This window comes from Electrophorus electricus, chromosome 19, assembly GCF_041902795.1.
Source record: "Electrophorus electricus isolate QZ-2024a chromosome 19, ASM4190279v1, whole genome shotgun sequence".
Classification (NCBI taxonomy): Eukaryota; Metazoa; Chordata; class Actinopteri; order Gymnotiformes; family Gymnotidae; genus Electrophorus; species Electrophorus electricus.
The window spans coordinates 2470299-2497500 of record NC_137515.1 but is presented as its reverse complement, the minus strand read 5'-3'; the positions used below and the strand labels follow the sequence as shown (position 1 = coordinate 2497500).

The 27202-nt window shown below is 50.4% G+C and overlaps 1 protein-coding gene across 3 annotated transcripts in view; it reads right to left on the bottom strand.

Annotated features, from left to right (window-relative positions):
* Nucleotides 1–24219, bottom strand: part of unc5cb (unc-5 netrin receptor Cb) — a 110654-nt gene extending 86435 nt beyond the window's left edge. Inside the window, exons 1-2 of one of the 3 annotated variants that reach the window (XM_081702711.1) lie at nucleotides 23283–24219; nucleotides 14650–14801 (exon numbers count right to left, since the gene is read on the bottom strand). In XM_081702711.1, the coding sequence (XP_081558837.1) occupies nucleotides 14650–14659 (10 nt within the window). In that variant the 5' untranslated portion in view covers nucleotides 14660–14801; nucleotides 23283–24219. The remainder of the gene's footprint in view (nucleotides 1–14649; nucleotides 14802–23282) is intronic. The other 2 variants (XM_027003507.3, XM_027003506.3) reach the window with 2 other exon arrangements.
* Nucleotides 24220–27202: the final 2983 nt, after the last annotated feature.

The window sequence follows — 27202 nt, the reverse complement described above, 5'->3', positions numbered from 1 at the left end:
GATGCCATGTGGGTAATCAGGCACGCACACACACGCCCGCACACACACATTCATGGACGCACTCACACACATGCGTGTCCACAGATTCACGCACGCATACACACACACTCAAACATGGAGCTGGTGAATTGTAGTCCATTTACAATGAGTTACTGGCCAGTGGACGGGTGTGTGTGTGTGTGTGTGTGTGTGTGTGTGTGTGTGTGTGTGTGTGTGTGTGTGTGTGTGTGTGTGTAGATACATACTCTTCAGCTTTGGGTGGAGGTGAAGTGGGGGCAGAGCACAGCAGCAAACGCTGGTGATGGTGAAGACGTTCTCACCATCACCAGCGTTTGCTGCTGTGCTCTGCCCCACCTCACCTCCACCCAACCCACCTCAGCAGTGTCTGAACCTACTGCCACGAAACGCAAGCGAGTCACACCCGAGAGCGAAACGATACCAAGGAACCGCCGCTGTCTGTGCGGCCAAATAAACAGCTGCTAAGAACGCGCAATGTCACCTCAGTGCACGGTGTTTGCTGTCTAGTCAATACCAGAGCCTGCCAGAATTCCACCCTGAAGGAAAAAGAGCCCTTGTCATGGTTATTCAAGCACTGAAGGCAGACTCATACATGTTTTAAAAGGTTTGCGTGGTATGGAGCATTTCAGCTACAGTCCCGATCCGTGATCCGTCTTCACTACGTTGTGTTTTATTTCTCTCAGAAAGGTGGTCCCAACCCTCTTGAGGTGCATTTAAATTCCGACTTTGTCACGCGTTGCCTCCTGCCATGTCGGTCATAGCCAGTAGGGGGAGGGGCGAAGTGAAAATAATAATAATAATAATAATGACAGCGATAATGCAATTATGGGGAAATAATGAATTCTGGTGCTAACGCTCCCTGGGGCGACGCTTTTTACAGACGCGCGTGTGTGTGACTGTGTAGTTCCACCTCCTTCCACCTCCTTCCCGCAACAAACAAACTTTCTCCATTTCTTGTGTATTTGCAAGTAGCCGAGCTCGGAAGTCCAAACGTTCCCGTCATCAAAGACATCAGCGGAGGTCTCCTGACAATAGCGGCGCGTGACTGAACTCCCCGCCATGCGCCTCGCGTGCCACTCGAGAGCCTGCCCGTCATACACACACTGTCACGGATGTGTTGATATACAGTATTTATGGAAAGTGTTCCACTGCACCACTGCGCTTGTTTAAATACTGTTTTTCAAAATAAGTGGTGTATTTTGAGGTTTTTAAAAACTAAAAACAAAAAAACATCATCACAATATAATAATTTGCACATATTTATATTTTTATGGGGATATTTTGATCCCAGATTTAAAGAGATTTGAATGAAGCACACACACACACACGCACACACACACGCACTCACACGCACACACACACACACACGCACACACACACACACACACCTTGACGGTGCAGCTATATGTTTGTTTGCACTGAGCCCTGCTGTGAGGTGTTAATTTTGTCGCATTCTTCCCCTGAGAGGAGGACTTCAGAGACTCTCGCTTCAGTTGTGCACTCATCCGACAGCTTCACCGCTCGGCCTGGTGATGCTGCCGTGCTGTGCTGCTTTACGGTAACAGTGTGCTGAACACACTGCACTCCTGCCTGGTATCTCAACCCTCTGGCACGCTATTCTGCACTACTGGGCGAGGCGTCTTCTGTGGCTTCAGGGTGGGAACGCTGTTTTGATGTTGCAGGAGATTCGTTTTGGTGTTCGCTCTTGTTCAATTTACAGTGGCAAATACGGCAGACGGTTCAGGATGAGTTTCTCTCAGAACTCAAGATGTTACATAGATAATTCTCCCCTAACTCACCAAACACTGGGGCATGAAACACCGACTTCACAAAAGGTCACCATATGTCCTCATGTGAATGGCAGATTGTTACTGTGTGTTTGAGCACACTCCTGACCCACCTGGCATTACACCTGGATGTTTGGTTAAATCACTGTATTCCTATAAATCATTTTGCTTCAGTCCGGTCTTTAACGCTTCCATATTAAGAGCTCATCAGTGAGTTTTTAACATCAATATCGAGGTATGTCGCAATTGAAACATAGTGACATCATCGCAATGTGACATCATGGCAATTTGGTCCACATTGTGCAGCCATGCTTAAAAGTTACATCTCACTGTGCCCAGATCAGCTTGACCTTAACGCACACAAGGTCACCAAAGCTGAAATGACAGTCTTTTAAGTCCCTGTCCATTTGTCAAGCGCACTTAAAGGAGAGCGCTAAGAGCTCGGCTCTGTCGGGTTGTGACCGACTGACACGTTTGACGACACAGATGGTACACGAGTTTTTCATTAACCTGGAGTACCTGTATCCCACTGCTTCACAAGAAAGAAACATTTTAAGGGAAAAACACTGAAAAGAGAAGAGAAGGTGAGGGGGGGCTGATCCCCCACTGCGGGAGGTGGCTATAAAAAAGGAGAGATGTTATCTTGCCTCATAAAAAGAATGCCTTCATGTCTTTTAATCGTTTGAATCTCAAGTGCGTGAGCCGTCAAAACAGTCAGTCTCTCAGCGCCTACATAATACCGTCTTTTCAAAAGGCTCCTTTGATGAGATGATGGAAACCTTTCAAGGGCTCGTAAGCGCTGCTACGAAATTGATGGCGGGAGGCAGGGCGGTTTCAGCCATTAAGCACCTCCCTTTTCGTTTAGAGGACGATTACAAAACTGCGTGCCAGGACGAAAGCTGGAGGGAGGCGCACTGGTCCGTGTGTGTGTGTTTACTGGTCTTTCATGTTTGTTTATTGGTAATGAATGACTCCATGGGTAATTCACTCCTCTAATAACCCCCCACTCTCCTCGCCCTCCCTGCAACGTTCCCGCGGGGCAGGGCAGGAGAGGGACTAGGCCCCACCCTGCAGCTGTCTGGGCCCAGCAGAGCGGAGCGCGTCCAGAGCGCCACGCCCGCAGCCGGGTGGCCGCCAAAGCAGATAGCCTCCGAAAAATAAACAGACGACAGCAGTCCGGGGACCGTTTACAGGAAGAGGATCTAAACCGTCGAGCCTGGAGGGGAAACGTGAACGGCGCTTCCCCTGGTGCGAGTCTCGGGAGCGTGGTCCGGGCCCGACACTTTCGGTGGCCCTGAGGGGGGGGGTTCTCTGCCAGGCCACGCTGTCCCACCCGGCCAGCTGGGCGCCGTGCCGGAGGATGAGCAGGAGACCGTGGGACCGGAGGTTGCTGACAAACACTGCTTGCACAGCAGCGGGGAGGCCTGGCACGAGTTTTACATGCCAACTGTTGGCTGTTGGCCACTAGCACTGATGAAAGCCCCACCCCTCCTCTGGCCCTGCGGCCACACCTCCAAACCCCCCCCCCCAGCTGCCCCTTTTCTCGCTAATAGAACTTAACTGTGTGTGCTGGAGGCAAGGCATTTCACTGCCAGACCACAGGGGGGCGTTACGCCATTCAGCCCGGCCCTGGGGCATGTCATCCATCTTTTGGGTAACTGGGAACTCGCTCTCTCTCTCTCTCTCTCTCTCTCTCTCTCTCTCTCGCTCTTTCTCCTCTTCTTTTCTTGGCCTACTCCTTTCTCCCATCCTCCTTTCTCCTCTCCTGAGCGGCCAGGCCCCTGGTCTGGAACGCACTCCCCCGTGGCTTGGGTTGAAAGCATTCTTATCGCCAGGCCTGTCGTCAGGGTTTATTTAATAACTATCACAATAAAGTCAACAACAGGCCCAGGCTCGGGGGCCTCCAGCGGGTCCCGCCTCCCTCCCCGACGTGATGAATTGGGCCCATCAGGCCGGCCAGCTGCCCTGGAGCTCTGCAGCCTGCCCCTGCAGTGGCTCGGGTGCAGACAGGAAAGAGGCAGGGAGGCCCATTTTGCGACAGCATGCCAGAAGGCTCGGGGTTGGGTATCAGCACGCAGGAGACTCGGAGCAGGAGCCAAGCTCGTAACCAGCCACACCGGGCACGACGCGGACATGCGCGTCACATACTGAGCCGCTGAACAGGGCGGAGAGGCGACCCTTTGCTCCTCTGCCTTGGTTCCAAGAGCTCGAGCAGACTCACTCTGGGGTTATTCACGACACTTTGAAGTAGCAATTAATGGCCCGCACAAGATTGAAATTATATTACCGGTTAAAACACTTTAATTCCGCCATCGTTATCTATAGTGCCCAACCAGCTGGGTAGAGGATGCCGTATGGCATGTAAAAGGATATTTTGGACTGCTGTGACATTCCTAACCCTCGTTCCTTAGAGCTCCGAACATCACTTCTCGGTCTTATCTTCGCTCCTTGGGGAGCGGGGTACTCATAACCTCCTCTCTCCCATTGCTGGTGCGCATTGGCCGAGGCGTAACGACCCTGGGAACCGGCAATAAGCAATGAAAAGTAGATCGTGGGCATAAATTGAGATTTGCACAAATGAGCTGCCTGATTCCTCGATAATTGCTGGCCAGAGCGGATGAACCCGGCCTTATTGGGGGGGGGTTGAATTCGGAGGCATCTCGTAAAAGCTCCGTGGCCGCTGGCTGACCTTGAGTGGCTCCAGGAGATGCACGATCCCACCTTTGTGGCCAGCTTTGAGTTGGGCGGTGCGCTGTTCATGTTTCTTCCCCGCGGCAAGGCGCGCCCCCCCCCCATACCGACAACACCGCCTGCACCGCGCCTGGGAAGGTGAGATACCGCGGGCGCCCGGGGTGGGAAAGGGGAGGAGAAGAAAGGGAATGATTTAAAGGATCTCAAGTAAGCACTTTCTCTGGTGTTATTTATTTTTTCCCTCCCATGCTTTCCCATTCCCTCCTGTCCCTTTTTCTCCATCTCCATTTTAAAGATGATGAACGACGCGTGGCAGGATGCTATTAATCAGCGCAATGTCATTGAAAGGGTCCTGATGAGAGCTGCACAGGGGCCCCGGTATCCCTGCACAGGCTGCGCCCCAGCGCCTGAACATTACACACGTCTGGAGCAGCTTCTGCAGGGACGAGCTCGACCGGCACCATGTGGAGATCACAGGACAGAGTTCAGAAGAACCTGCGTGCCCATGTGACCTACCCAGAAAGCTACTGCATCGGGACTCGTCAAAGGGTCAACAGTGACTCACAACCTCTGTGTCTGTGCTTTTAAGAGGGGCCGCTCGGAAAGAATACCCCGCACACAACGAAGCTGCCACTAACCAATAACCTTCTCTCTGCACCAAATGAGGGCGTTTGCACAGGACCTCCCCAGCCGTACGATTAGCATAAGAGAGCCAACGCCCAGTTCATGTCGGAAAGTAAACTCTTGGCAAAACTTTAGTTTTTTTTCCTTGCGAGTAAGTGAAGGATTTACAGGGGCAGCAAACCAGCAAACGTTTAATCGAGATGAAACAGGTCACTGAAAAAGCCGGCGGTGGCAAGAGAAGCCAGCTGAGATCACAGACGTTGAATATTTCCCTCACTGGTCAGTTCGTTTGGAGCTGATCAAAGGCGCCTGGGCCCAGAGGCACTGGGGCGGTAAACAGGTCGGACTATCAAAGCCTAGCCCTGCCATTCAGAGGGACTCGGCTACGACCCGGGCCACCGCGGGGGCTGCCTCGCAGACGGAGACGCTTCAGTCCTGATCAGCTTCAAACGAAGCCCTTGATTTCTCACCCGCCGAGCCTGGGGACGGGAAAGGCAGAGGGGATCCTGCTGTGTTTTCTGTCCGCACGGCAAACACAACCATAATGCTGTGGACTAAGAAAGGCAAACACCAGCGTGTGTGTGGTTCTGGGAGGAGGTTTTGTGCGGAGGATTCTGAAGAAGAGAGAAAGCCCTAATCCCACAGATCCTATAAGGGGTTCTGGTGGGCCTGGACATCTTACGTGAATCCCGGGATTGTTACGGCGAGTATTCAGGGTATGTTATATCATGCCACGTTAGAACAATGGCATGAATAAGTAGACGAATTCCCCAGAGTGGAGTGAGGCCCCTTACACAGCAGGTAGATGTAGGATGCAGCGTGGAGGCACAACTTTGCAGACAAAAGGGTGATCTCTGACACTGGTCGCTCCGGGCAACCGCAAAAGTCCTCCCCGACAACCAGGCTCAGTTCTTTCCTGTGTTGACTGATGGGTGGGGTGCGGCGGGGGGGGTCTGTGACCGCGAGGGGCTCTCTGTTTCTCGTTTCCTCTCTGTCAAACCAAGACCTGCTCAATCATTTAGAGCGCTGCAGAAGGTGACCGCTCTTCTCGTGTTCCTCATGCAGATGACGCGTGAGGAGTTCAGCCAGAGGATGGAGGTTGTGGCACAGGGGGAGCTTAAGCCCGTATGCTCGGCCAAATCTCGCATTCAAGAAGCAACACAGAAAGAAGAGGAAAATTTCAAATCACGCGAGGGTCATTGCCACTGTGAAGCCCGAGGTGCTATTAAAAGATCGGCTATTCTGGGCTGGACGTTACCACCGCCTAGGCTTCGTAGGGCAGGCTGGGAGATTGCTTTAAAGCTGTAATCAGTGGGAGAAATGAGCAGGTTCAAGGCTACCACGCCGTTATATTTTCCTTTTTGACTTTTAGCAGATTAGCGGCTTCAAAAGAACAGAGTGCCTCTTTCCTCACCTCAGGAGTGCCTTTCAAAGACGACGAGAGACGCCGGCGAAAGCGCCGTGTTGTTTGAATATCAGCTGCGCTTCACTGAATTTACCTCACACTCTTCCAGTTATGGGGCCGAGGCCCTGGAAACTTCAGCACTGCTGTGCCCTTGACAAGGCTGTCGCCAGCGTCCCTCAGAACCAGTCGTTCTCCCTAGGGAACCGTCCCTAGCAAGGGCCACCCTTACCCACTGAAGCTTCACGTGGCCTTCTCTTCGGGATAACTACCACCTTGGTCTGGCGCTAACTCCTGGGAGAGGCTATATCCTGTCTGAATCTGATTCTTTACAGCTGATGACAGAAGAAGAAGAAGTGTGTGTGTGTGTGTGTGTGTAGAGCGAAGGGGTTAGCAACAGACCTGAGGCTTTTTCAGCTATAATTCACCCGTACAGACTATACAGCGTCGCTGGCAGGGGCATCTCGTATCAGCTGGGTACCTCCGAACGGGCAATCGTGGGGGCAAAGGGGAGTCAGAGAAGTTAATCAGTGGAAACTAATTGAGTTCAGTCCCAAGGGAAGGCGGCGCCTCTGAACCTCTTAACGCGGTAGTTTCTTTAATGGCAGTCTTCGCTTTCCACTGCGTTTCCTCGGATGGAGCCATTTCATCAGGGGCCTCCGTGAACTCGGCCTACGTCGTGACTGATGATGAAACTGTGTTTTGATTATGTGTCGCAGCACATCAAGCTAATCAGGTCCTCTCTCCTTCCGTGTCTAGGATAAGGAAAAAGGACACGCAAAGGCCTGGGTTTTGCGACGTGCTCTCCGGTTACTGCCGGCGTCGGGGTGAGCAAACGTAGGTGAGTGTGTTCGGCGCCAGTGCAGACAGACAGGTACAGGGCACCCGCTAATTAAAGCCGGTGGCCCTGCGGACCGTGCGGCAGGCGGAAGACTACGGGGTCTTGCAGACGTGCAGAAACACACCTACGGCACACGTGCACGCCGGCGTGTCCCGCACTCACTCCGAAACGCAGTGATAAATGCTTATTTTCTGGTCTGTGTAAAGTAAAGTTAACCAACCTTATCTGCTGAGGAGAAGCTCAGAAGGGCTTAAAGATATTAAATGTGACTCAGTGTGGTTTGCGTTGTATTTCGGATGGTGCCATTGACACGCATGAGATGATTAAACGTCCACTACTGGACTCGCAGGTGTCGGCCGGTCGTCTCTCATTTGCGTCCTGGAAGCGCTGCGTAAATGAGTCATTCTACAATTATTTTATGATATAGTGGGTTTCTTGGGACCATTACAGCTGACAGGCTCCTGAGACACTAGCTTGTTTTCTCTCTCTCTCTCTCTCTCTCTCTCTGCTTTGTTCTTTCTTTTGGTTACACCCACAAAAGCTGTTTACTCTGTTTTAGAGAGACAAGAATTGAGGTGCTTGGAGTCAGCTCACTGGGGTCAGATAACTCTGCTCGCTCTGCTGTGTCATCTCTCTCTCTCTCTCTCTCTCTCTCTCTGTCGCTCTTTCTCTCTGTGCAGTGGAAAGGGCACTAGATGAAAAATGTTCAATAGGAACGCTCTCTCTGCTTCTCCACTCCCTCCCTCCCTCTCTCCCTCCTTCTGTCTTTCTTTCTCCCTCTGTGTGTTAATTCATTCATGGAAACAGACTCTCTCTCTCTTTCCTCTGTGAGGTCCAGGCTGTTTCAAGCAGGCCACAGAGGAAAATCAGTCTAGAAATGTTAAGGTGTGTGTGTGGGGGGTCAGCAAGTTAATCAGAATTGGGCCTGGATTGTGAAAGGCCACGATGTTTACGTTCGGTGCAGTCGCCATCAAAAGTCCAATTCAGCAACGTTCCCATCACAACTTTAAGGCCTGCCCAGCCAACGGGTCCAAATCCCACCCCAATTGCCGCAAGTGGACCCGCCCAAGCCAACCCTACCTCCCTCCCGAGTGGCCAGTCCTCCGAGACGCCCACGCACATGCTCTGCCATTTTTCTTCAAAGCGATGAAACAATATTTGGAGTGGAAGAGCAAACACAGGGGAGAGGTAATGGGAGGGGAGCAGGGGGCGCCGGGCGTTACAGGCTGATGAAGGGTCCTCTTGTTTCATTCTTGTTTACAGAGGAGAAAGAGCGCTAGAGGGAGGAAAGTAGAGAGCGAGGAAGAGAAAGAGAGAGGGGGATAGAAAGAGGGAGGGAGAGATGGAGATAGAATAACAGAAAGACAGAGAGAGACAGAGAGAGAGAGAGAGAGAGAGAGAGACTGGTGACTCCTGATCTTCAGGGGGCTGGCTTTATTCACCCGGTTAACCTTTCCAGCCACCCGCTTCCTCAAGCACCCCGAGTCGGGGCACGGGGGAGGGGCTGCGTGCCATGTGGTGTGAGCGGCTTTCGCACGTGGGCGCACCATTCCTCTGAGTCAGCCGTTGAGGGGAACTGACACAGAGAGCATCTTGACCCAGAGTGGGTAAACGGGCCCCGATCGCGGAGGGACTTTTGCCGGGCCGTATAGTGTCAGAGTGGACTGTGGGCAGAGTTGCACGTAATGGAAACCGGCAAATGGATACAAACAACAGAAAACACCGCACAGAGCTGGAGCGTAATGTTCCGGAGAGAGAAAACACGCCTGTTTATTCTCCTCTTTTCTCATCCGGAGGGCTGCATTTCTGTATCACAAGCAAAAAATGAGAGATATATAGCGGGGTGGGGGGCTGGTGTGCGGGGGTGGGGGGACGCAGGCTTTTTTTTGTTGTGATGGCTACGTGGCACGTTAAATCTCACTATACCTCATACAGTGAAAACTAATTCCAGTCTGTGAGGCTGGTACCTGGGGTCCAATTATGTTATCACAAGCAAGACAAAAGCAGCCATTGTGGAGAATTCAATGGGCTCTGACTACCAGGGTCTTACTCTCCGTTCTCCCCTCGCTCGTGGAGAAAAGGCAGAAGATCTTCAAGATAAATACTCCTACTATTATTAGAAAACAAATTCACTGCAACAACTCCCCTAACCTCATTCAGACATTAACATACACACACACACACACACACACACACACACACACACACACACACACACACACACACACACACACACACACATAAACTCGCATGCTAATGTGCCACAAATGTCCTCATGCTGGCAAGGTCACAGGTCACAAGCCAGCAGACTTTAGTAACGGAGCTTGACAGCAGAAAGGCAGGTAGTACACTAACCAGCACACATCAGCAGTGATGTAATCAAAGCCCGCCCCATGGAGGAAAGCCGCGAGTGTAGTCGGGTATTTAATTACAAGTCTGGGACCTGGGACGGGTCAGAACTGCACGTCCGCCTTCCCCCACGAGTCACCTGCATCACATTAGGAGGATGAGAACATGGTGACCGGCAAACGAAATTGTTTACTCCAGATCCCCTCATCAAGCAGTGGAAGAAAGTAGGTCTCTGGGAGATAGTGTCAGAATATCCTCGCTGTGACCCCCTTCTGTGAGAGGAGGAACGGTTTGACGTCGGCAGAAAAACAAGAGGATTCGGATGTAATTGGGCGCTGTTCTTTATTTTGATGTGTTTCTAAAACTAACCTGGGCTCTAAAAAGTGAAGTCGCCCACGTGCGGGGACTTTTATTATGTAGAACACTCATCCTGACTGTGGCTCTGTTTGGAATCCACTGGGCAAAGTTGTGCCCGACACTAAGGGTTCTTTAAACAGACATTTAAGAGTGTAATGAAAGAAGACCACGGAAGAGCAGGGACACTAGGACAAGATGGCGTCCAGCATTGGATCTGTGTGTTGCTTTTACTTGGAAGGGATTGGACGTGCCATGCTGTGTTTCAGGCTGCATTCCACAACCTCCAGAACTGGCAGAAATGGAAATGGCTTAGCTGGCCGTGCCTGGAGCCTCACAATCCTATCACAAAAATCCCTTTCCCACAGGTCCCCATGAAGTTCGCTTCCATTAAAACAAACAGGCATGCTGGCCAGTCTATTGTCCCATCCCTCCTGAGTACAATAAGTCAGGAGCGGCAGCGTCCCTGCGACAGGACGAGACTTGGCAAATGGTGACACGCTTAATTAGGGCCCGATGTGATCCGTCTCGGAGGCTTCTGAACCCCCGACTGGACACGGCTCTGCCATGATGACGCAGAATGGATTACTCACTTCAGTAAAAACAAACACCACTTTAAAGACGACAGGCGCCGCGAGCGAAGATGGGTGTGGAGGTGGTGGCTGGGGTAGGGATGTGAAGGTGTGGGGAAGTTGGAGGGGGCAGAGTGAATTCCCGCAGCTCAGAGGCAGGTGTGTGTGTGTGTGTGGGGGGGGGGGGGGGTTGAGAGAGACTCCTGGCAACGGCGCCCGTACCTGACGGCGAGGAGGGCGCAGCAACAGCATGAGCAGGGGATTAGCGTCTCCGGGCACATCACTCCCACAGATTCTCCGCGTTTCTCCCACCGAGGGATTATCTGTCAGTTACTGGGTGAATCACTAAACCACAAAGACCTGCTGTCCTCTCACCAATCCCTTGTCGTCAACGGCGACGCTGCTGCTGATTTTGGCCCCCTCAGAGTTGGGCCGGCTACGCTAAACCTTGCTCTCCAGGGCTCGTCGCGGTCCTCGTTAACCCTGAAGCCCCTAGGAGACGGATAAAGGCGAGTGAACGAAGACAATGACAAAAGAACCCTATGTCTAGACGAGTGAGACGTTTGTCTGCCTTTACTCCTCTGCCATGCCTCCTCACGAGCATATCTGATCACCCCCCCCCCCCCACCTGCCCCCGGACCGCTGACAAATCTGCCCCCGGGGAGCTTCCCAGACACAGATACCCCCTGTCTGTCGTAATTGATCACAAAATGTCAGCTGGCAGGTAGGTCCGCGGTGCACTCCGGGACCTGGGAAAGAGGAGGCTGAGAAGATAATGATTTAAGTGACTTTATGGAGGTCAGAGGGCAGGTGCTGAGGTCACAGGGGAGATTGCGGGGGTGATGGGAGAGGCTGGGGGGGGGGTCGCTTCTTTGGTCTGCTGTGTCAGGGCCACGCGCCGCACCCTCTCACCTCTCCCATTGCTTCGGTGTGCCGGCTACTCTGGGCCCTTTAACCGGCTCGGATAAACAAGGCCGTTCAGACCACACGCTCACACTCCGCCTCCTTTGTTCTCCGAGTCCCTCCGTTCTGTATCGGTATTGACAGAGACATTCTGCCGCTCAGAAGCTTCGCTGATGCCCATCACTATAAATCAGCCGTTTCCAAGTTATAAAATTTTAAAGAGCTGCTCTTTGGATTCACACTGACGTCTCCATTAAGGAGGCCAGAACTGATTACGGCTACAGCGACGAGAGACTCGTCCCAGCATGCCTTTTTCTAGTCGTTGCCGTTTGATAAACTGCCGACCACCACTGTTAGCAGAAGAAAACCCAGAAGCAGGGGGAGGGATGTGGGGAGGTACGGGTCATTTATTCCTGCAGAGCCCATATCCCTAAACTGCCACGCTGCCTGGAAAAAGCAGCGAGCTTGAAACAGCGTAACCGGATCCCCGGCCCGGCCCCGCTCTTTCCGCGGCCGGCCAGCCGTCTCCCAGAAGGATCCGCGGAGAGCGTGATGAAAGATGAGCCCCAGCAATCTAGTGATTACAGCGGGAGGCGGAGATCCCCCCAACACCCCCCCGCCCCCCCACCCAGCCTGGAGAAAGCCCATTACCCACGCTCCTCTCCTGACATGCCCATGACGTCCTGGGGAACGGAAGCAGCACCAGGGAGGACACACAAACGCTTACGGACATTGGGAGCATTTTCTCATTTTACAGAGAAAAGTCCGCCCTGAAATCTTTCACAGACAGTCGGGCAGAGGATTTCAGTGCCATTTTCCAACCAAGGATTGAGTTAGCTGTTCTGTAAGCATCTATCAAGCTTATCAAGACAGGGCAGAACTTCTGGAACCTGCTGCGGTCTCCAGATGATTCCTGGCCAGTGGAGTGAAGAGAGGTGGGCGGGGCCTAAGGGCCTGGAGCGAGAGGAAGTCGTTCATTTCTGTCCTCCGCTCCCGCCCTGCGCCGGTGCCCTAATCGGAGCGCTGGAGCCCGCAGAGGCTGCGATTAACAACAGGCAGGACAGTGTGAGGCCCTAATAGTTACAGGCTCGGAGTGCTGTAACGCAATTACGGGAGCTATGGAGAAACAGCTAATGTGCATGCGACGTGGCGGGCCGATATGGATCAGGTATTGAGTCAGGCTGTTTTCAATTCACCATACGGCGCACAAACAAGGAGCATTAGTTAGATTAGATGGGGTGGGGGAGGGGGGTTTCTGGGGGGCCCCGACAGAGGGCAAGTGGATTTGTTTAGCATGGCCTGTCAATTACCATCCAAAACCTTTTGCTGAACGGTTATTTATCTTCAGTGTGTGTGTGTGTGTGTGTGAGAGAGAGAGAGAAAAGACAAGACAAAATGAGCCCAAGATGAGATTAATAAAGGGAAAAGGCCATTGACTGGAGCTATTCACATTCAGGGCCACGCCACAGCAAGTCTGGGGGGGGGCTTGTTGGGTTATGACCATCTGCGATAATGCATAGGACCAGGCCGCCTTCATCCATCCTCCCCCCTTAATGTAGTCTGATCTGAGAAGAAAAGTGGGGCTTTCAGGCAAATTTGGCCCCAGGCAAATCCAGACCCGACCCTGGTTACGGTGAGATAGGTGAAGCAGCAAAAATATACCAGCTGGGATACAGGACGGGAAAATTACCAGTTGGAGCCCAAGGAAATGCCACTTCTTATCCGCAAGACGGATGAGGCAAACATGTTTTAGATCCTAAAAGCAGCTAAAATAGATACAGGGGAAAAAGCGCTAAAGCTAAGGAATTTGCTGTATGGCTGCGCAGCACGGAGCCCAAATCTGCATATGGCCTACATTTGCTTCTGAAAAGACCGAAGAAAAGAGCGGAGGCGCTTGTTTGTTTTGTCGCTGCCGAACCACATCTGTGGAGGCAAACAATCAAGATGGTGCAGGGTGGTGTTGCTTCGCATAACTAGCCATGTCGCGCCTCCTTGGGCCCGTGCGAGTCCATTACTGGCATTTAAAAAAAACGAAAAAATTATTACTACGATACTGAAAGCGCTGACTGAGATCTGCAGTGCACGGCGCTAATTAGCGGATTGTTATCGGCCTCGTCTCAAACGCGTCTCAGAGAGAAACTGGAACAGCGGTTGTGCCCAGGCGAAGGGCTCGAGACGAGCGCTTTCTCTAGCGGCTACGTGGGGAGGAAAATGGGACTACTGTTTTCAAATAAAAGCCAGACTGTCAAGCCTCACGCACGTAATGGCTACAGCATGGCAGTCAGACCCAGGCGCAGGGTGCTGTACGCCGTTACTGAGCCCGCAGTAGAAATCGTTATCGTCATTAGCAGATTACTGAACCGAGGGGACGTTACTTTTTTTTTTTTTACCGGAAACCCAGAGACCACTTTGCAGGACGAGGGATGGCACCAAGCAGATATTATTTCAGAATATCTACAGGAAAAAAAGAGTCTTTCAAAGTCATTATCTCCCCATGTAGCTGGAGTTGCATCTCGGAGAACCTTCCAGAAAGACCAAAGATAAGTGAGAAAGGGACAGGAAGTGAAGGTGAGGGAAAGCGATGATGAGCTGTGACAGGGCCTTAAGAATACGGCGGGAGAAGCAGTCTTAGTGACAGGGAGGCTGTTAGTCCTCTGCAGTCAGACATCAGCCCGGCGCATTCCATGGCAATACAGACAAATCCAGTCCAACACGGCCAGGCACGGATCTCCGAGCTATTGGACACAGTAAGCCGGGTTCCTGTCCGGCATTTGTTTGAAGTGCCTCTTAAAGCAAACAGGAAAGGTCGGAGAATACAAGAAGTCACCGGCTAAAGTGTAAACGATGCTGCCTGTGATTCTTACGAACACATTTCAGTCCACGATGGAACATCGGGATTAAAAATCACGGCACTGGCTGCAACAGCCGGCCCCTCTTATCCCGTTCTTCCCAAAAGCGGCATGAAAAAATCTGACTGTCCGTTTTCCGTACAAAATACGTAGCACCCGACGGGCACAGGGAAAGTGAATCTTCCACATGCCGTGAGCTCCAGCACCGCCTGGCTAAACTCATTGCTCCGCACGCAAACGCGTTTGCATCCGTCCTTACCTGCCGGCATGACGGGCGGATGGGCGGGTCCTGTGCTGGTGCCGCCCCCCTCCCTCTGGGCCGGCCCACTCCTCCTCAAGCCCAGAGTGTTGTTTTTGTTGGCGAAGCTTGGCTGTGCTGAAGTGAGGCCTCGCGATAAAACACCTCCCTCGCTGTAACACCGGCAAAACACACGCAAAAAAAGACACAGCTGGTGAAACATGGGCCTTTCTTCTCTCTCTCTCTCTCTCTCTCTTTTTGGCGGCCTTATTGAAAGAACAAACACAGAGGAGATTTACCGACGCACTCTCTCGCAAATGAGAGGCGTGAGGGTTGTGCGCGCGGCGAAATTTATGTGCGCGGCTACTGAAGGCAAGCGCTCAGCACCTGTAATTCAAACGTGACGGCTCCTCTAAACGGGAGGCCCCACGCAGCCCGAGCTCACGAATGGGCCGCGCGGCTGGCCCTTTTATGCCTGGGCCTACACGGACACCAGCCGCACCCTCCATCCCACTGGCAAATCCATCCCCACCCCCATGCCTGGAATCTATACGTTTCATACGCTGTGAGAGGATCGTTTGTTTTCCGTGAGAGAGGGTTCTGGGGAATGCCTAATGCCCTCATAATGGTGTATCAGTTTACATCATGGAGCAGACTTGTGTGTGTTCCACTGCATGCGCTCAGGTTTATGACCCCTGACTGAGACGCAGGGGCCATAGGCTACATTTCTCAGGCAGAGGGAGAGTAAAAAATCTTTTTTGAAAAACACATGAGACAAAATTGAAGATAAAAAGCCATGTGCTGAGAATGTGTCTAGAGAGGAGGTCAAACTCGTCTGCATTACGAAGAATCACCAGGTTACCTGATGCTCCTATTCTGAGAGGTAACTTCACACACCGCACGCTTCCATTAGAAGACTTCAGGCCAGGACTCATTATTTATTCACGTACTCTTCTATGTTTGGAGGTCTTCCTCAAGCCTGGTAAGCTACTCTTGTTTAGTGTGCAATCTGTTCCTCCCATCCTCTCTATGACCCCACGAGAGTCCGCTTTCAAACTCCACACATTCTCATTTTTAACCGGCTACCGGTTTTCTTCAGCGCCACTTGAGATGCTTGACCATACTCGGCAGACGGGGATGGTTCAAACCCGTGTTGGAGGCGCGGGGTGAAGGACTCCCGGCCCGGGATTGGCCCCCGCCGGTGCGTCACGCCCGCTGCTTCTTGATGCTCCTGCCCGCGCTCCTTCTAGGAAAGGCAAGAGGGGGTGGAGCAAGAAGCAAGGCTGTGTCAGGCCAGGCAGAAAGTCCTCATTAGGGAGACTTACTGTCGGCAGAGCGCCTGTAAAATTAGCCCCGGCAAGCTTGGCCCAGTTTAAGCACTCCCAGCTCCTGGGACCCTAGAGACTGGCGATGTGGCTCCGTGAGCTCGAAAGTGCTGAGTTCAGGCCAGCCATGCATACCGCTAACATCACGTGCTCAGAACTGCACGGAACGAAGAAAATAACCCACGCCCGACATGGCCTCGGCGAAGCCGGCGTCGGACTCCGAAAAGAAAGGCCGGCATTTTGACCGAGAGGATAATTCCTAGCGGCATCAACGTGGACCACTAAAAAGCCGTTTGGTGCTCTCTCATTTTGGGAGGCTGTGACCAGAGAAAAAAAAGGATACATTGCTGACACAAGAAAGCAGGAATCAGGGATGGGAAAAAAAAAAATCGGTTTGCTCTTAAATTTCAATCGCGCTCATTGCGAGACTCATTGCGAGACACTCCTGAGACTTTTCGTTCTCTCTCAACAGCCCCTGCGCCAACCCTGTGTAGAACTGATCACAATATGGGGCTCTAATTTAGCACCTCATTTAACAGACTGAAAAAACAACATTAAACATTGACATTGTGACACACATTCACTGAAGCCTTCCCCTAACGGCCTGTGCAGTTTACGGAGCTGCTTTGGCACTTGTGCAGATAACTCCGGGTAAGAAATATGGGAGGAATTATAAAAAAGGATGGCTTGCTCCGAGATGAATGCCTGGTGTTCCCGCATCTTTATCTGGCTGGAACTTTTTTTCCTGCTCTTGATGCCTGATTCTCAGGTTTGACATCACACACAACATGTGAAGAAGTGCTGGAGGCCAGACTGGTGCAGAGGAGTGTTTTATCTCCCCCCGTCTGAGGACTGACACAGTCCAGGAACCAGACGCATGGAATCCTTAGATTACACAGGGGGCTTTCCGCCTCAGAATGACGACCTCTGGAAAAGCCCCAGCAGACCTCAAGCCAAACACCTCCTTACACACACACACACACACACACACACACACACACACAGCTCATGGGACGCCAGTGTGGTATTTTAGGACCTCTTTCCTCATTTACTTTGGCCCCAGAAGCCTTTTTCCCGCACAGCTTTGACATCCTGCCGTAAAGCACATACTGATGATAATAAGAGCATTAAGGTTGTACAGAGGGTACAGTTGGCTAAAACCGCCCTCCCTAATTACCCACCCGAGAGTGGGCTATTGCATGTATGCACGTAACATTTCTCACCCGAACACACACACACACACACACACACACACACACACATTTTAGGGTCCAGACAGCAGGGGTACCTACATTGTCCTCTTATCACCACTGACCTGCGTGGTGCCCTTAATGGAAACCAGAGCTCAGTGAAGAAGGAGAGAATAAAAGCTCAAAGCAGTGTGCTAATGTATGGTCTTTATTTAAGCCCCATAAAAACAGGAAGGCACAAACATTTATCTGCGCTGCGCTTTCATCTGTCAGCCGGCCTGAAGAATAAGAGCGACGCTGATAAACCAGGGAGGAGAAACAGGAAGCGTTCCCCCCTGCCTGTGCCCCCCAGCTTGCCCGGGACGCAGCAGAAATGAACTGGTACATCAGCCAAGTGCAAAAATGTAAATAAATGTAAGTAATAAGAAGTTCTCCTAGTATAAGCACATTAGCAGGCTACATGAAACCAAAGTAACATCCCGAACTAAAGATACAGGTCTAAACATTCCCAGCTGGCTGTTCACCAAGGGGTGCGGGTCAGGACCAGCGGAGGGACACGGGCAGGAGAGACAACCAGCTCGGAATGCCACGTTCCGGCCACTCAGCCTACAGAAGCCCCTGAGAGCCTAGCCTCTTAGAGTGTGTGTGTGTGTGTGTGTGTGTGTGTGTGTAGAGGGGGGGATAAAAGCATCACTTCCACTTCATGCTGCAGTGGCAGCACAGGAGTGCAACACGCAGCATGTTCCTAAACCCCTCACCTCACCCCACCTCACCTCACCCCACCTCACCGCACCTCACCTCACCTCACCTCACCTCACCTCACCCCACCCCACCTCACCTCACCCCACCTCACCCCTACCTCACCTCACCTCACCCCACCTCACCTCCGCCGCAGGAAAACGGACGTGCAGGAACACTTCCAGCTGCGATGCCTCACCCGCAGGCTCGCTATCCACTGCCACTATCGTGTAAAACGCTTGTCTGTCTTTGCTTCGTCGCAGGTCAAAAACCATTTGAGCACGGGAACACAGTAAGTGCTTCAGGCCATAGGACACAGCCACTCTGTTAGCATGACTGGAGCTCTATTCATATATATAGCACAAGGAGATCGGTGCACTAATGCCACGTTTGGGGCTACGTGGTTGGGGAAAAAAAAGTCAAACAAAAAACTAACTCTGTCCTCCGAATTACAAAAGAGAAGCCATATCGCCCTCCTCTCCACGCTGACCCCAAAAAGAGGGTGCTCATGTGATAATAACTCTCATCTCTCTCTCCATGTCCTGATCACAATTACCCTCTCGACAGGCGGAGTCGGGACTGTGAATTACACTTCTCTGATCCGCACCTATAATTGGGCACAGAGGGTCCTCGTGGAACAGAAGATCCTCCGTAAGCAAAAAAACAAAAGACGGCCACGGTTCGGATTTCAAAGGGAAAGTTGTTCAGTAGAGTGACATTAAAGCAAAGGCTCATGTGTCGACACAACCACAACACAGGCGCAACACACACAGACAAAAAATGTATCGCACACACTCAAAATGTGCACGTGAACGTTAATGACAGGCTCGTTACAGAGAGAGACATTTGCGCCGACGACAGACAGGTCAGACCCTTCCGGACTGGAATGCTAGCGTGAAGTGTTGGTACTTGTAACAGTCTGCACTAATGGACTGCTAATAGAACTGAATGCTCGTGCTTTGACTCTCACAGACGCCCCCCTCCGTTACACACAGTAGTTTCGGAGGTGACAGGGTGTGATTAATTGCGTTCACTCCCACTCCCATTTTTTCTTTCCAACAAAGGAAGGAGGGGAAGAGCTCCGGCCTGCTTCTCCTACCTGCAGAGCCGGACACGGGCCAGTTCTGAGGCCGACCAGCACAACACACCTTGCCCCCCCGGCTGGGGAGCATGATGTCAGGGCGGACGAGCTGCAACCTCAGCAAGATGGTCTTCACAGTAATTACCCCTCCCTCTGCCCCGATGCCACACACACACGTGCGCTTCCCCGGCGTCACCCACAAGGCAACGGGAGGAAACGAGGCACGAGGATGTTTGATGACACCTTTACTTTAACCTGCGTGTGCATGTGCTCAAACCCACCCAACCGCCCCTCCAATACACACACACACACACACACACACACACCCAAATAAAACAGCCTCTAAAGTGCCCTACATCATGTCATCCTCAGGGAATTACCTAGGCGTTACACGTGCTGGGTCATTCTGTGGCCGTCTCCTGCGTGCACAATGCAGCCTTTGTGCTCTAAGAGAACTTGGAGAATGAGCGTGATGGCTGTAACCTTAGCAGTGCCCCTGAGAGCGCCGAGGCAAGCTGCTGCCGTAATGGTGAGAGCAGCAACACTCGCGCCCGCTTGCGCATCTATTGGCGGCTAAGGCTTTGCACCCGTCCGCCTCCTTCAGCCCCACCCCCCTGCGGATGTTTTCGTTGTTAAGGAGGCTGAATAATGAAAATATTTTCATTAGGATCAGGCTCCATAAGCAGAGCACAGAGGGCAAACAGACCGAGAGAGAGAGAGAGAGAGAAATGAAGAGAAAGAGAGAGAGAAAGGAAGAGTGTGAGAAAGAAAGAGAGAGAGAGAGAGGGGTGAGCACATGGAAAAAGTGGCCCGGCGTTACGAGCTGCTCAGGGGGCCATTCGGGTTCACATTATGCTCTGGGAGCCCAAACAGGGGAGGCCTTGTCTGCTCAGGAGCAGCGTGGAGTGCTCGCCACGTCCCCGCCGCTCCTCAGAGGGCTCGCCCGCACTGGAATTTTGTGAAGAGCGATGAACGATACGATGACGGCTGGCCACAAAACTCCAGGAGCACGCAGAGAAGAGAAGGAGAAACACACACACATATACCCACACACACACACACACACACTAGGATGGTTTACACACATTTGGACATCTCAGGCCCTCATCCACGGAGGATCTGCATATCCAAACAGACAGCCGGGCCGATTTCAGCCCCAAATCCCCGAGCCCATCTGGGTGGCGGAGGAGAGGCGGAACAGGGGGCCACTCGCAGCCCTGTGAGGGGCTCTCTCGGGCGGGCACCGCGTCCTTTGGCCCTGCTCAGCTCCCCCTTGACTCTCAGGCCACTATCACCACGTCTGGGGACACTTGGGGCTGAGATGCCCTGTGTGGTGGCAGCACTCGTTCACTCTCCCTCTCTCCCTCCTGCCGTCTCTCCCCGAGGCGAGGCGAGGCTAAGGTGCCAAGAGGCAGGTCAGATTCAGCACTTCGGTTTCTGATCCTCTCGAAGCTGGATTCTGCACACTTGATTAAAACAAGTGTATATCCAGGGGCACTTTAGAGCGGTGATGGAAAGGGCTAGAGAGAAGAACTTGGCGGGGAGGGGCGGGGCGAGGCGGGGCAAGGCGGGGCAGGGGGGTCGGGGCAAAGAGAAGAGACTCTCCAGTGAAGGAGAGAGGTTACTGTTGAAGAAGAGCAACTCTTGAATAACTAATCTGGGAAGTACTTTATCTGTGAAGTATTCCCCGAGTGATTTGGGAATGTGTGCAGCTCTTCAGGAACTTCAGAAAATACCGGGGCCCATTAATTAGACACGGACAACGTCCTTCCCGAGTATCGACTTCTTAATGGACATGGAACGCCGTGGTTCAAGTTGCCTTTGTAGTCAATGTCACTGGCCTCGGAGGGTTTGGGAATGGAGGGATTATGTCATCTTGCAGTGTCCTTCAGAAACTGGAGCTGGCCAGCTTTCCTCCTTTTCCATGTAACTCATTAACTATGCAAGATTGTGGAGTGGACTTTAGCCCTGCTGGATAAAGTTGCTAACAGTCCTAACCCCGCGTGGAATATCCGTATCCCGGTGACATTTTCTTCGCCTGAGGCGGATGATAGGAATAGATCGGACAAAAATAACCACTACTTTCAGATGACTGTTGGCCTAAGGGGAGAACAAACTACATTCAGCAACATAAAAGAGGTATTGTGCTGTTCCTGAGTTCCCATCTTACCGTCTTGGATTTGGTCAGTCATAATGGCATTTTTTTACTGATCTCCATAACTACAAGCTCAGCAGAAGCCGGACACCTGCATGGGACAAGAATGCACACCAAATTGTCCCAGAGCCCCACTGTGAGAGGGTTTAAGTCTGTCAAACATTGCTGGGGAGATCTAGCAAACTGGTTTTTAATGGAGGGAAAGGCCGTTACGCTGCCCCTGCGTGTCAGGAGGACGACTGAAACTGTTTACCTGGACAGCAATTATATCCGTCGCTAAAACCAGAGGCCCCAACAGCGAAAACGAAAGAAGTTACATCGGCTCTTTGAGCGATGATGTGTCATCGGGAACATTCCACGCGCAGAAACCCGACACTGGAGCGCTCGAGAGGCCCGTATCCATCCCCGCTATAATCCAGCGGCAGCGGGAACATTATCTGAACGCTTTAGTTCGCAAAGAAAGCTTCAACAAATGCCTGGTTTAAGGAATGCATTAGGAAAAGCATCAGCCGTTACACACACACACACACACACACACACACACAACAAGCTTTTCATTCTGAATTAGTAATGAGTCCAGGTAGAGTAAGCCGGGAAAAAAAACCCCAAAACATTTCTGATCATTTTCAACTTGTCATAATAAAATATAAATGTATCCATAAGCACACACGAATGTCAGGAAACATTTCTAACATTTCATTATCTAACATCTGATTATCTCAACAAAGGAGACATCCGTACAGCGCTCTCGTGAAGGTCTCCACCCCGGGGCCTGAAATCCTAATTGTTTTCCTGGACTAAAATAACGCTTTATCCGTCATTCAGTCGTAGGCACATATGCTGACATTCCTGCCAATGAAGCTTAATGTGTGATCCGAAATTCAAAGCGACTCAGATTAATTCAAAATTGGCATTAAAAAATAGCCCAAGAGTAAACGCCAACTGTATTTCATTTTGTTACCCTTTAGACTTCATGGCGAAACCTGGAATAAGTTACGAAGAATGAACTCACGATGAGTGGGAATTTACGTAAATACACACATCTCCCATCGCGGCCGCTCGAGCAAGTCGCGACCGCGCGCACCCGTCCGTACCTCAGAAGTGCACCGCAGGTTACACCGAGGCACGCGCATACACAGAAAGGTGCCTCTTCTTTGTCAAGATCATCCCACGTTACAGGACAAAAAACGTGTAACAGCGATCATTTCTGCTGCTTTGCTCCGTGTCCGGTCGGCTTCTGTACCACTCCGTTCGCCACCGCCGCCACAAGCATAAGGAGCCAACCAGCCTTTTAAAACTTTTACTAGAATTATTCGAAACTCCAAGACTAATGACCTTTAACTCATAAAATTACACGACGGTATCGTCAAAATATAATGCGTACATTATACATAATGAAAGCTTATTCACACAGAACAATAGCAAGCATTCGCTATCATTTACATAATAATAGGATTAATATGATTAATAAAAAGACGCAATAATAATAATAATAATAATAATAATAATAATAATAATAATAATAATAATAATAAATTTATTTGCTTAAATATACTTATATATTTTTTGTAAATATTCAAATTCTTTGTCCAGCACGTTTCTTTTATTGACTAGATTACTGAAACTCAGTAGGCTAGTGATACGGGAAAATAATGAAGACGTAGCGGATTAATACCATACATTTATGGGCGGTAAAATACATTCTATTACCTAGTTACTACTGCTAAGTTTAGCCAAGATCTCATTTTGAAAGCATATAGCCAAAAATATCTCATAATCAACTGGCACCCAGTAAGCGTTGTACCTGGCGGTATTTTAGCTAGCTTCTTCACAAAGACTTATAGTAGGAGCAGCACAAAGTCATATCTTTCTGTGTCAGATATTGGCAGTACATTTTTTTTTAGCTGAAATTGTGAACATTTGCAAGGGATGTTAATTTTGTGATATAACCGCAGAAAACTAAAATGCGCGTTTCAAGTTGAGCGTCATTGCGTGGCCCAAGTTTCCATATCTGAGTCTCCAAATCCGATGGAGCAACATTTCTTAGACAATATATGAAAATTCTTTGTATAGCGCTGAAGTTTCAGCGCGGGCGGCTCCGATAGTACAGTCTAGTCTACCACATTAGACTGCCATGAAGAGTCTGGTGCCATAGGATGTCTTACCTTGAGCCAAACTAATGTGGACGAAGACAGGAAACAGAAACATGGACACAGACATCATCTGCAGTAAGAATCCAGTACACCTTCTTTCCCGTTTCGCAGTCTTTCCACTTTTCCCCATGATATGAACAGTCGAACTCCGCGGCCGGACGAATCCGTCGCCTGCTGCCGACGAGATGAATTTCCACCACCGGGAAGCAGCGCTTCGGCTCGCGCTACCGAAACCAAACTTCAACACACTTCAACGCACGCGATGGTTGCACTGAGCGGTTCCGCTGGATCCGCCGTCTTGCTTCCGACACCGAGCGGAGCGCGCCTCTGCCGTCCGGTGCGAATGTTCCCGTGCGGGTATCCTCCGCGTTGGCGGCGTGCGCGCTGTCTGCGGGGGCTTCGCTAAGTCGCCGACGCGCGCGGACTATCACGCTGCCAGCGGTAGGTTCCTGTTTGGGTAACAACGACCGTCACTGAAGTTCTCGCTTCCGCCCGTTAACGGGACCTCTTCGCTCCCGGGAACGTGGAACGACCTCGTCTCGAGCGCGCGTCTCGCGTTCTGACGGAGAGTTGAAGGGGAGCGCGAGCCGCGCCAGTGCCATGCTGCCTCCACCAATCCAAACACACTCGACTCTGCGCGCGGCCAGGAGAAAACCGGGTCCGGATAACGGAATGGATGTTCATCCTGTCATTTACATCGATTAGCCGCGCTATCGCACAAGCGTCCACGAAGCGGCAATCACTCTGGAGTCATTTTCCATTTGGGATTCTGGCAGGCTTCTCTGTCTAAGACATTTGACGGCTCTTTCAAAGTCCGACAGCCATGCTTATAGAGCCTATTTCTAACCGAGATCCCTCCCTATTTTGGAAAAACGTCATCTTTACTTTAACTTAAATACCGTTAGTATTTATTACTGCCAATACTTTGTTCCTCAAAAGCACACCATAGTGAGCGGAGTCGGGGGACGTGCTTATACAACGCTCCGCACAGGACACTCACTTGGTTAGCGCCCGGTTTGGTGGAGCCATTTCCTTTCTATTGGTTGTGCTGTTGTCCTCGTTCTGTAGTCACAGCACTATTTTTAGATAAAGCAGGTCTATGTAAATTTTAGTTGGGTTGCATTTATGTTTGTTTATTAGAATTACCTCTCATATTTTTTTTTAAATGTTTTACTTGGGGGGAAAAAAAACTCACACTCTTCCCTTACATCAGCCCATTTATAATTCACTGTGTTCTTGACACAGTTTCATTAATGTTCCATGTGACTACAAACTTATTAAATTCATCAAAGCCGAGTGTGGAAATAAGGATATTTTTGTTAATGTTTTACCCATAAGTTGGATCTTTAGCCCGAAGCCAACTGGAGACAACTACCCTGCTCTGGAGTCTAATCACCAAAACCTTTTTTTTCCCCCTTTAAATACATTTGCTCTTCTTATCATTTCTCTCCAGATATTCATTTAGACACACTAATTGCTGAAAACCTGCTCTCCAGTCACAAGGCAAAATCGATAATTATGACAGGAACAGAACCACGAGCAAACAGAACAGAAGGGTGGTGTGCACCTTTGATACCCTGGGTCTGGATCTGACGTTTGAACACATGATAAGCTGGAAGTGTGTGTAGCAAAATTGCCTCATCAATCTTTCCTATCTTCACAGGCATGCTATATATATATAAATATATATGACTGAAGAAAGGGTTATTTGTAGCACCACAAAGGTAAACACACATTTTCAGAGTTACATGTTGGTGTTATCTCCATGGTAAAACTTTAATAGCGGCTGAACTAGACAAGCTGAAGCTTGTGTGGCCGAAGTCGTCCACACCCGATGACATCGTCACTGAACGAAACGTTATATCGTGTGCATAACATGCACATGCACCATGACCTGTAAATAGCCCCAGTGCTGTCCCAGTTTGCCCCAGTTTGCCCCAGTTTGCCCCAGGGCCTAATGAAGGTGGATAACCTGGAAAGTTTTTTTTTTGTAAAGCCACAAAAGCCAGACCCACTTCAACCTCACATGCAAAGTCAGGACACGTCGCCCTTTGATGTTGGACGTATTCCTGGATCCAGACACATTCCAGTTTTGCTCGACTGAAACCAGCTCTTCTGTGCCTCGGTCGGTGGGGGTGTGTGAACGCCCTTGGCGAGGAACGACTCTGGTTACCAGGTGACTTGTCAGACTCTCTCCCTTTAATCTCTCCGAGTGACACCTTGGAAAGCACATTTTCATGGAAGGTGGTGGTCAACATGGGTGGTCTGCTTGTGTAACTTCATACACACAACTGTGAGTACTGAATGCGCTGCCTCTCTCTGCGGTAGCTTTGCGCAGATATGCCATTATGTGTCCCAGCTATGTTTTTGCTCGGAGTGCCACAAATAAAGTTTGGGGAATGTGTTAATTAAAACTTTGGAAGCTCGCATTTAGGATGTTTGAACTTTTTAAAGGAGCTATGTATTTCACATCCGTCAGTCAGATGATTCTACTGTTGTCTTGGTTCATTTGAGCCATTTAATTTGGTTGTGTAAAATGTTGTCTTTAATTCAATTAAATGTCATCGTAATTTGACAAATAAGGTTTCCCTGCCCTTATTTGCCAAATTATCTGAAAGTGATCTTCACACGGCTTGCGTTTCACACTCTTCCTGTGGCTGAGGGTTGTAAGTTAGACATTATTTAAGCAAAGACCTTGAGCAGGTCTCTGTCAGCAGTACATTTACATTTTACTCTTACACAAATATTTAAAACTTCAACAATTTAACAACCATTTTTGCTCACTCAACAGTTACTTTTGTAATATGAATTATTTCACATGAATAACCACTTTGACTGGTTGCTGCTAGGCCTCAATATCTCTCCTAAAACAAACTACATTTCCCACCACTGAATACAGTACTTTAGAAAACCTGCCATGGAACATGACAAAAATAAAACGGCTGGTTTGGGAAAGCGCGGAAGCCAACACAAGCTGTTGTATCAGCTCAAGACCAAAGCAAAACTCCGAAGTAGCGGAGCTACAAGAGAAGCCGCAAAACGACATTAGTTGTCATGACTGCTCAGATGCTGCTTCCAACAAGAACAGGCCCGAGACACAGCTTTCTCCCACTGTAGGTGAAGTTTAACTACTCTTACCACTACAGGGCTAAGGAACAGCCTACACTGAAACAGCCAGGCATCAATCCGTACAGGAATGCTTACTCCTAATTCCTGTTCTCTTTTTGCTTTGGCAGTGTACCTAAACTTAGGAACTTGCTCAGATAGCCTGTTCACTTCCACAGCATAAGAGAAACACGGCTCCCCGGTGAGCACGGGGGAGAGGCACTCGGATAGGCGATCATTGAGTAATGTCTCCTTTCGCTCCTATAGAACACCAGAGGTGACTCACCTTGACATCATTTCCTTTCCTCGATGTCCGCTATAAGAAGGAGTGCGTGAACTGAGCAGAGGTATTCTCTATTATTCTTTATTCTGCCACTCTGCCTGGCGCAATTTCCACTTTATACCCCCTGTAGCTGCCATCTTAATCCGCCCGAACCGGGCCATAACACTGCACAGGCAACAGTCTCTATGAGCATGAAAGAACATAGACGTTATATTGTTATTACTATTTAATATGAACATTATCAAGCCTTTATTACAATCTTTTTGTTATATTCAGTGATTGCACATGCTTCTGAGTCACCATTAATTTCTCGTGAAAAAGCTTAAATCACATTTTGTGGATATGCGATTCCGTATCGATTTTGCAAGGAACTGCACTGAGGAGTTTTGGACTTGCATAAAGCCAGCCCATATCAGCAGGATTACGCATCACGCCTCATTGTCTTTGTGAAGACGACTTTCAGGAAGGCGGAGACAGCAGTCAGCTGTGTGACTAACAAGACGGTACACCAAACTGGGCTCTTTATAAACGGAAGTGCGGTGTG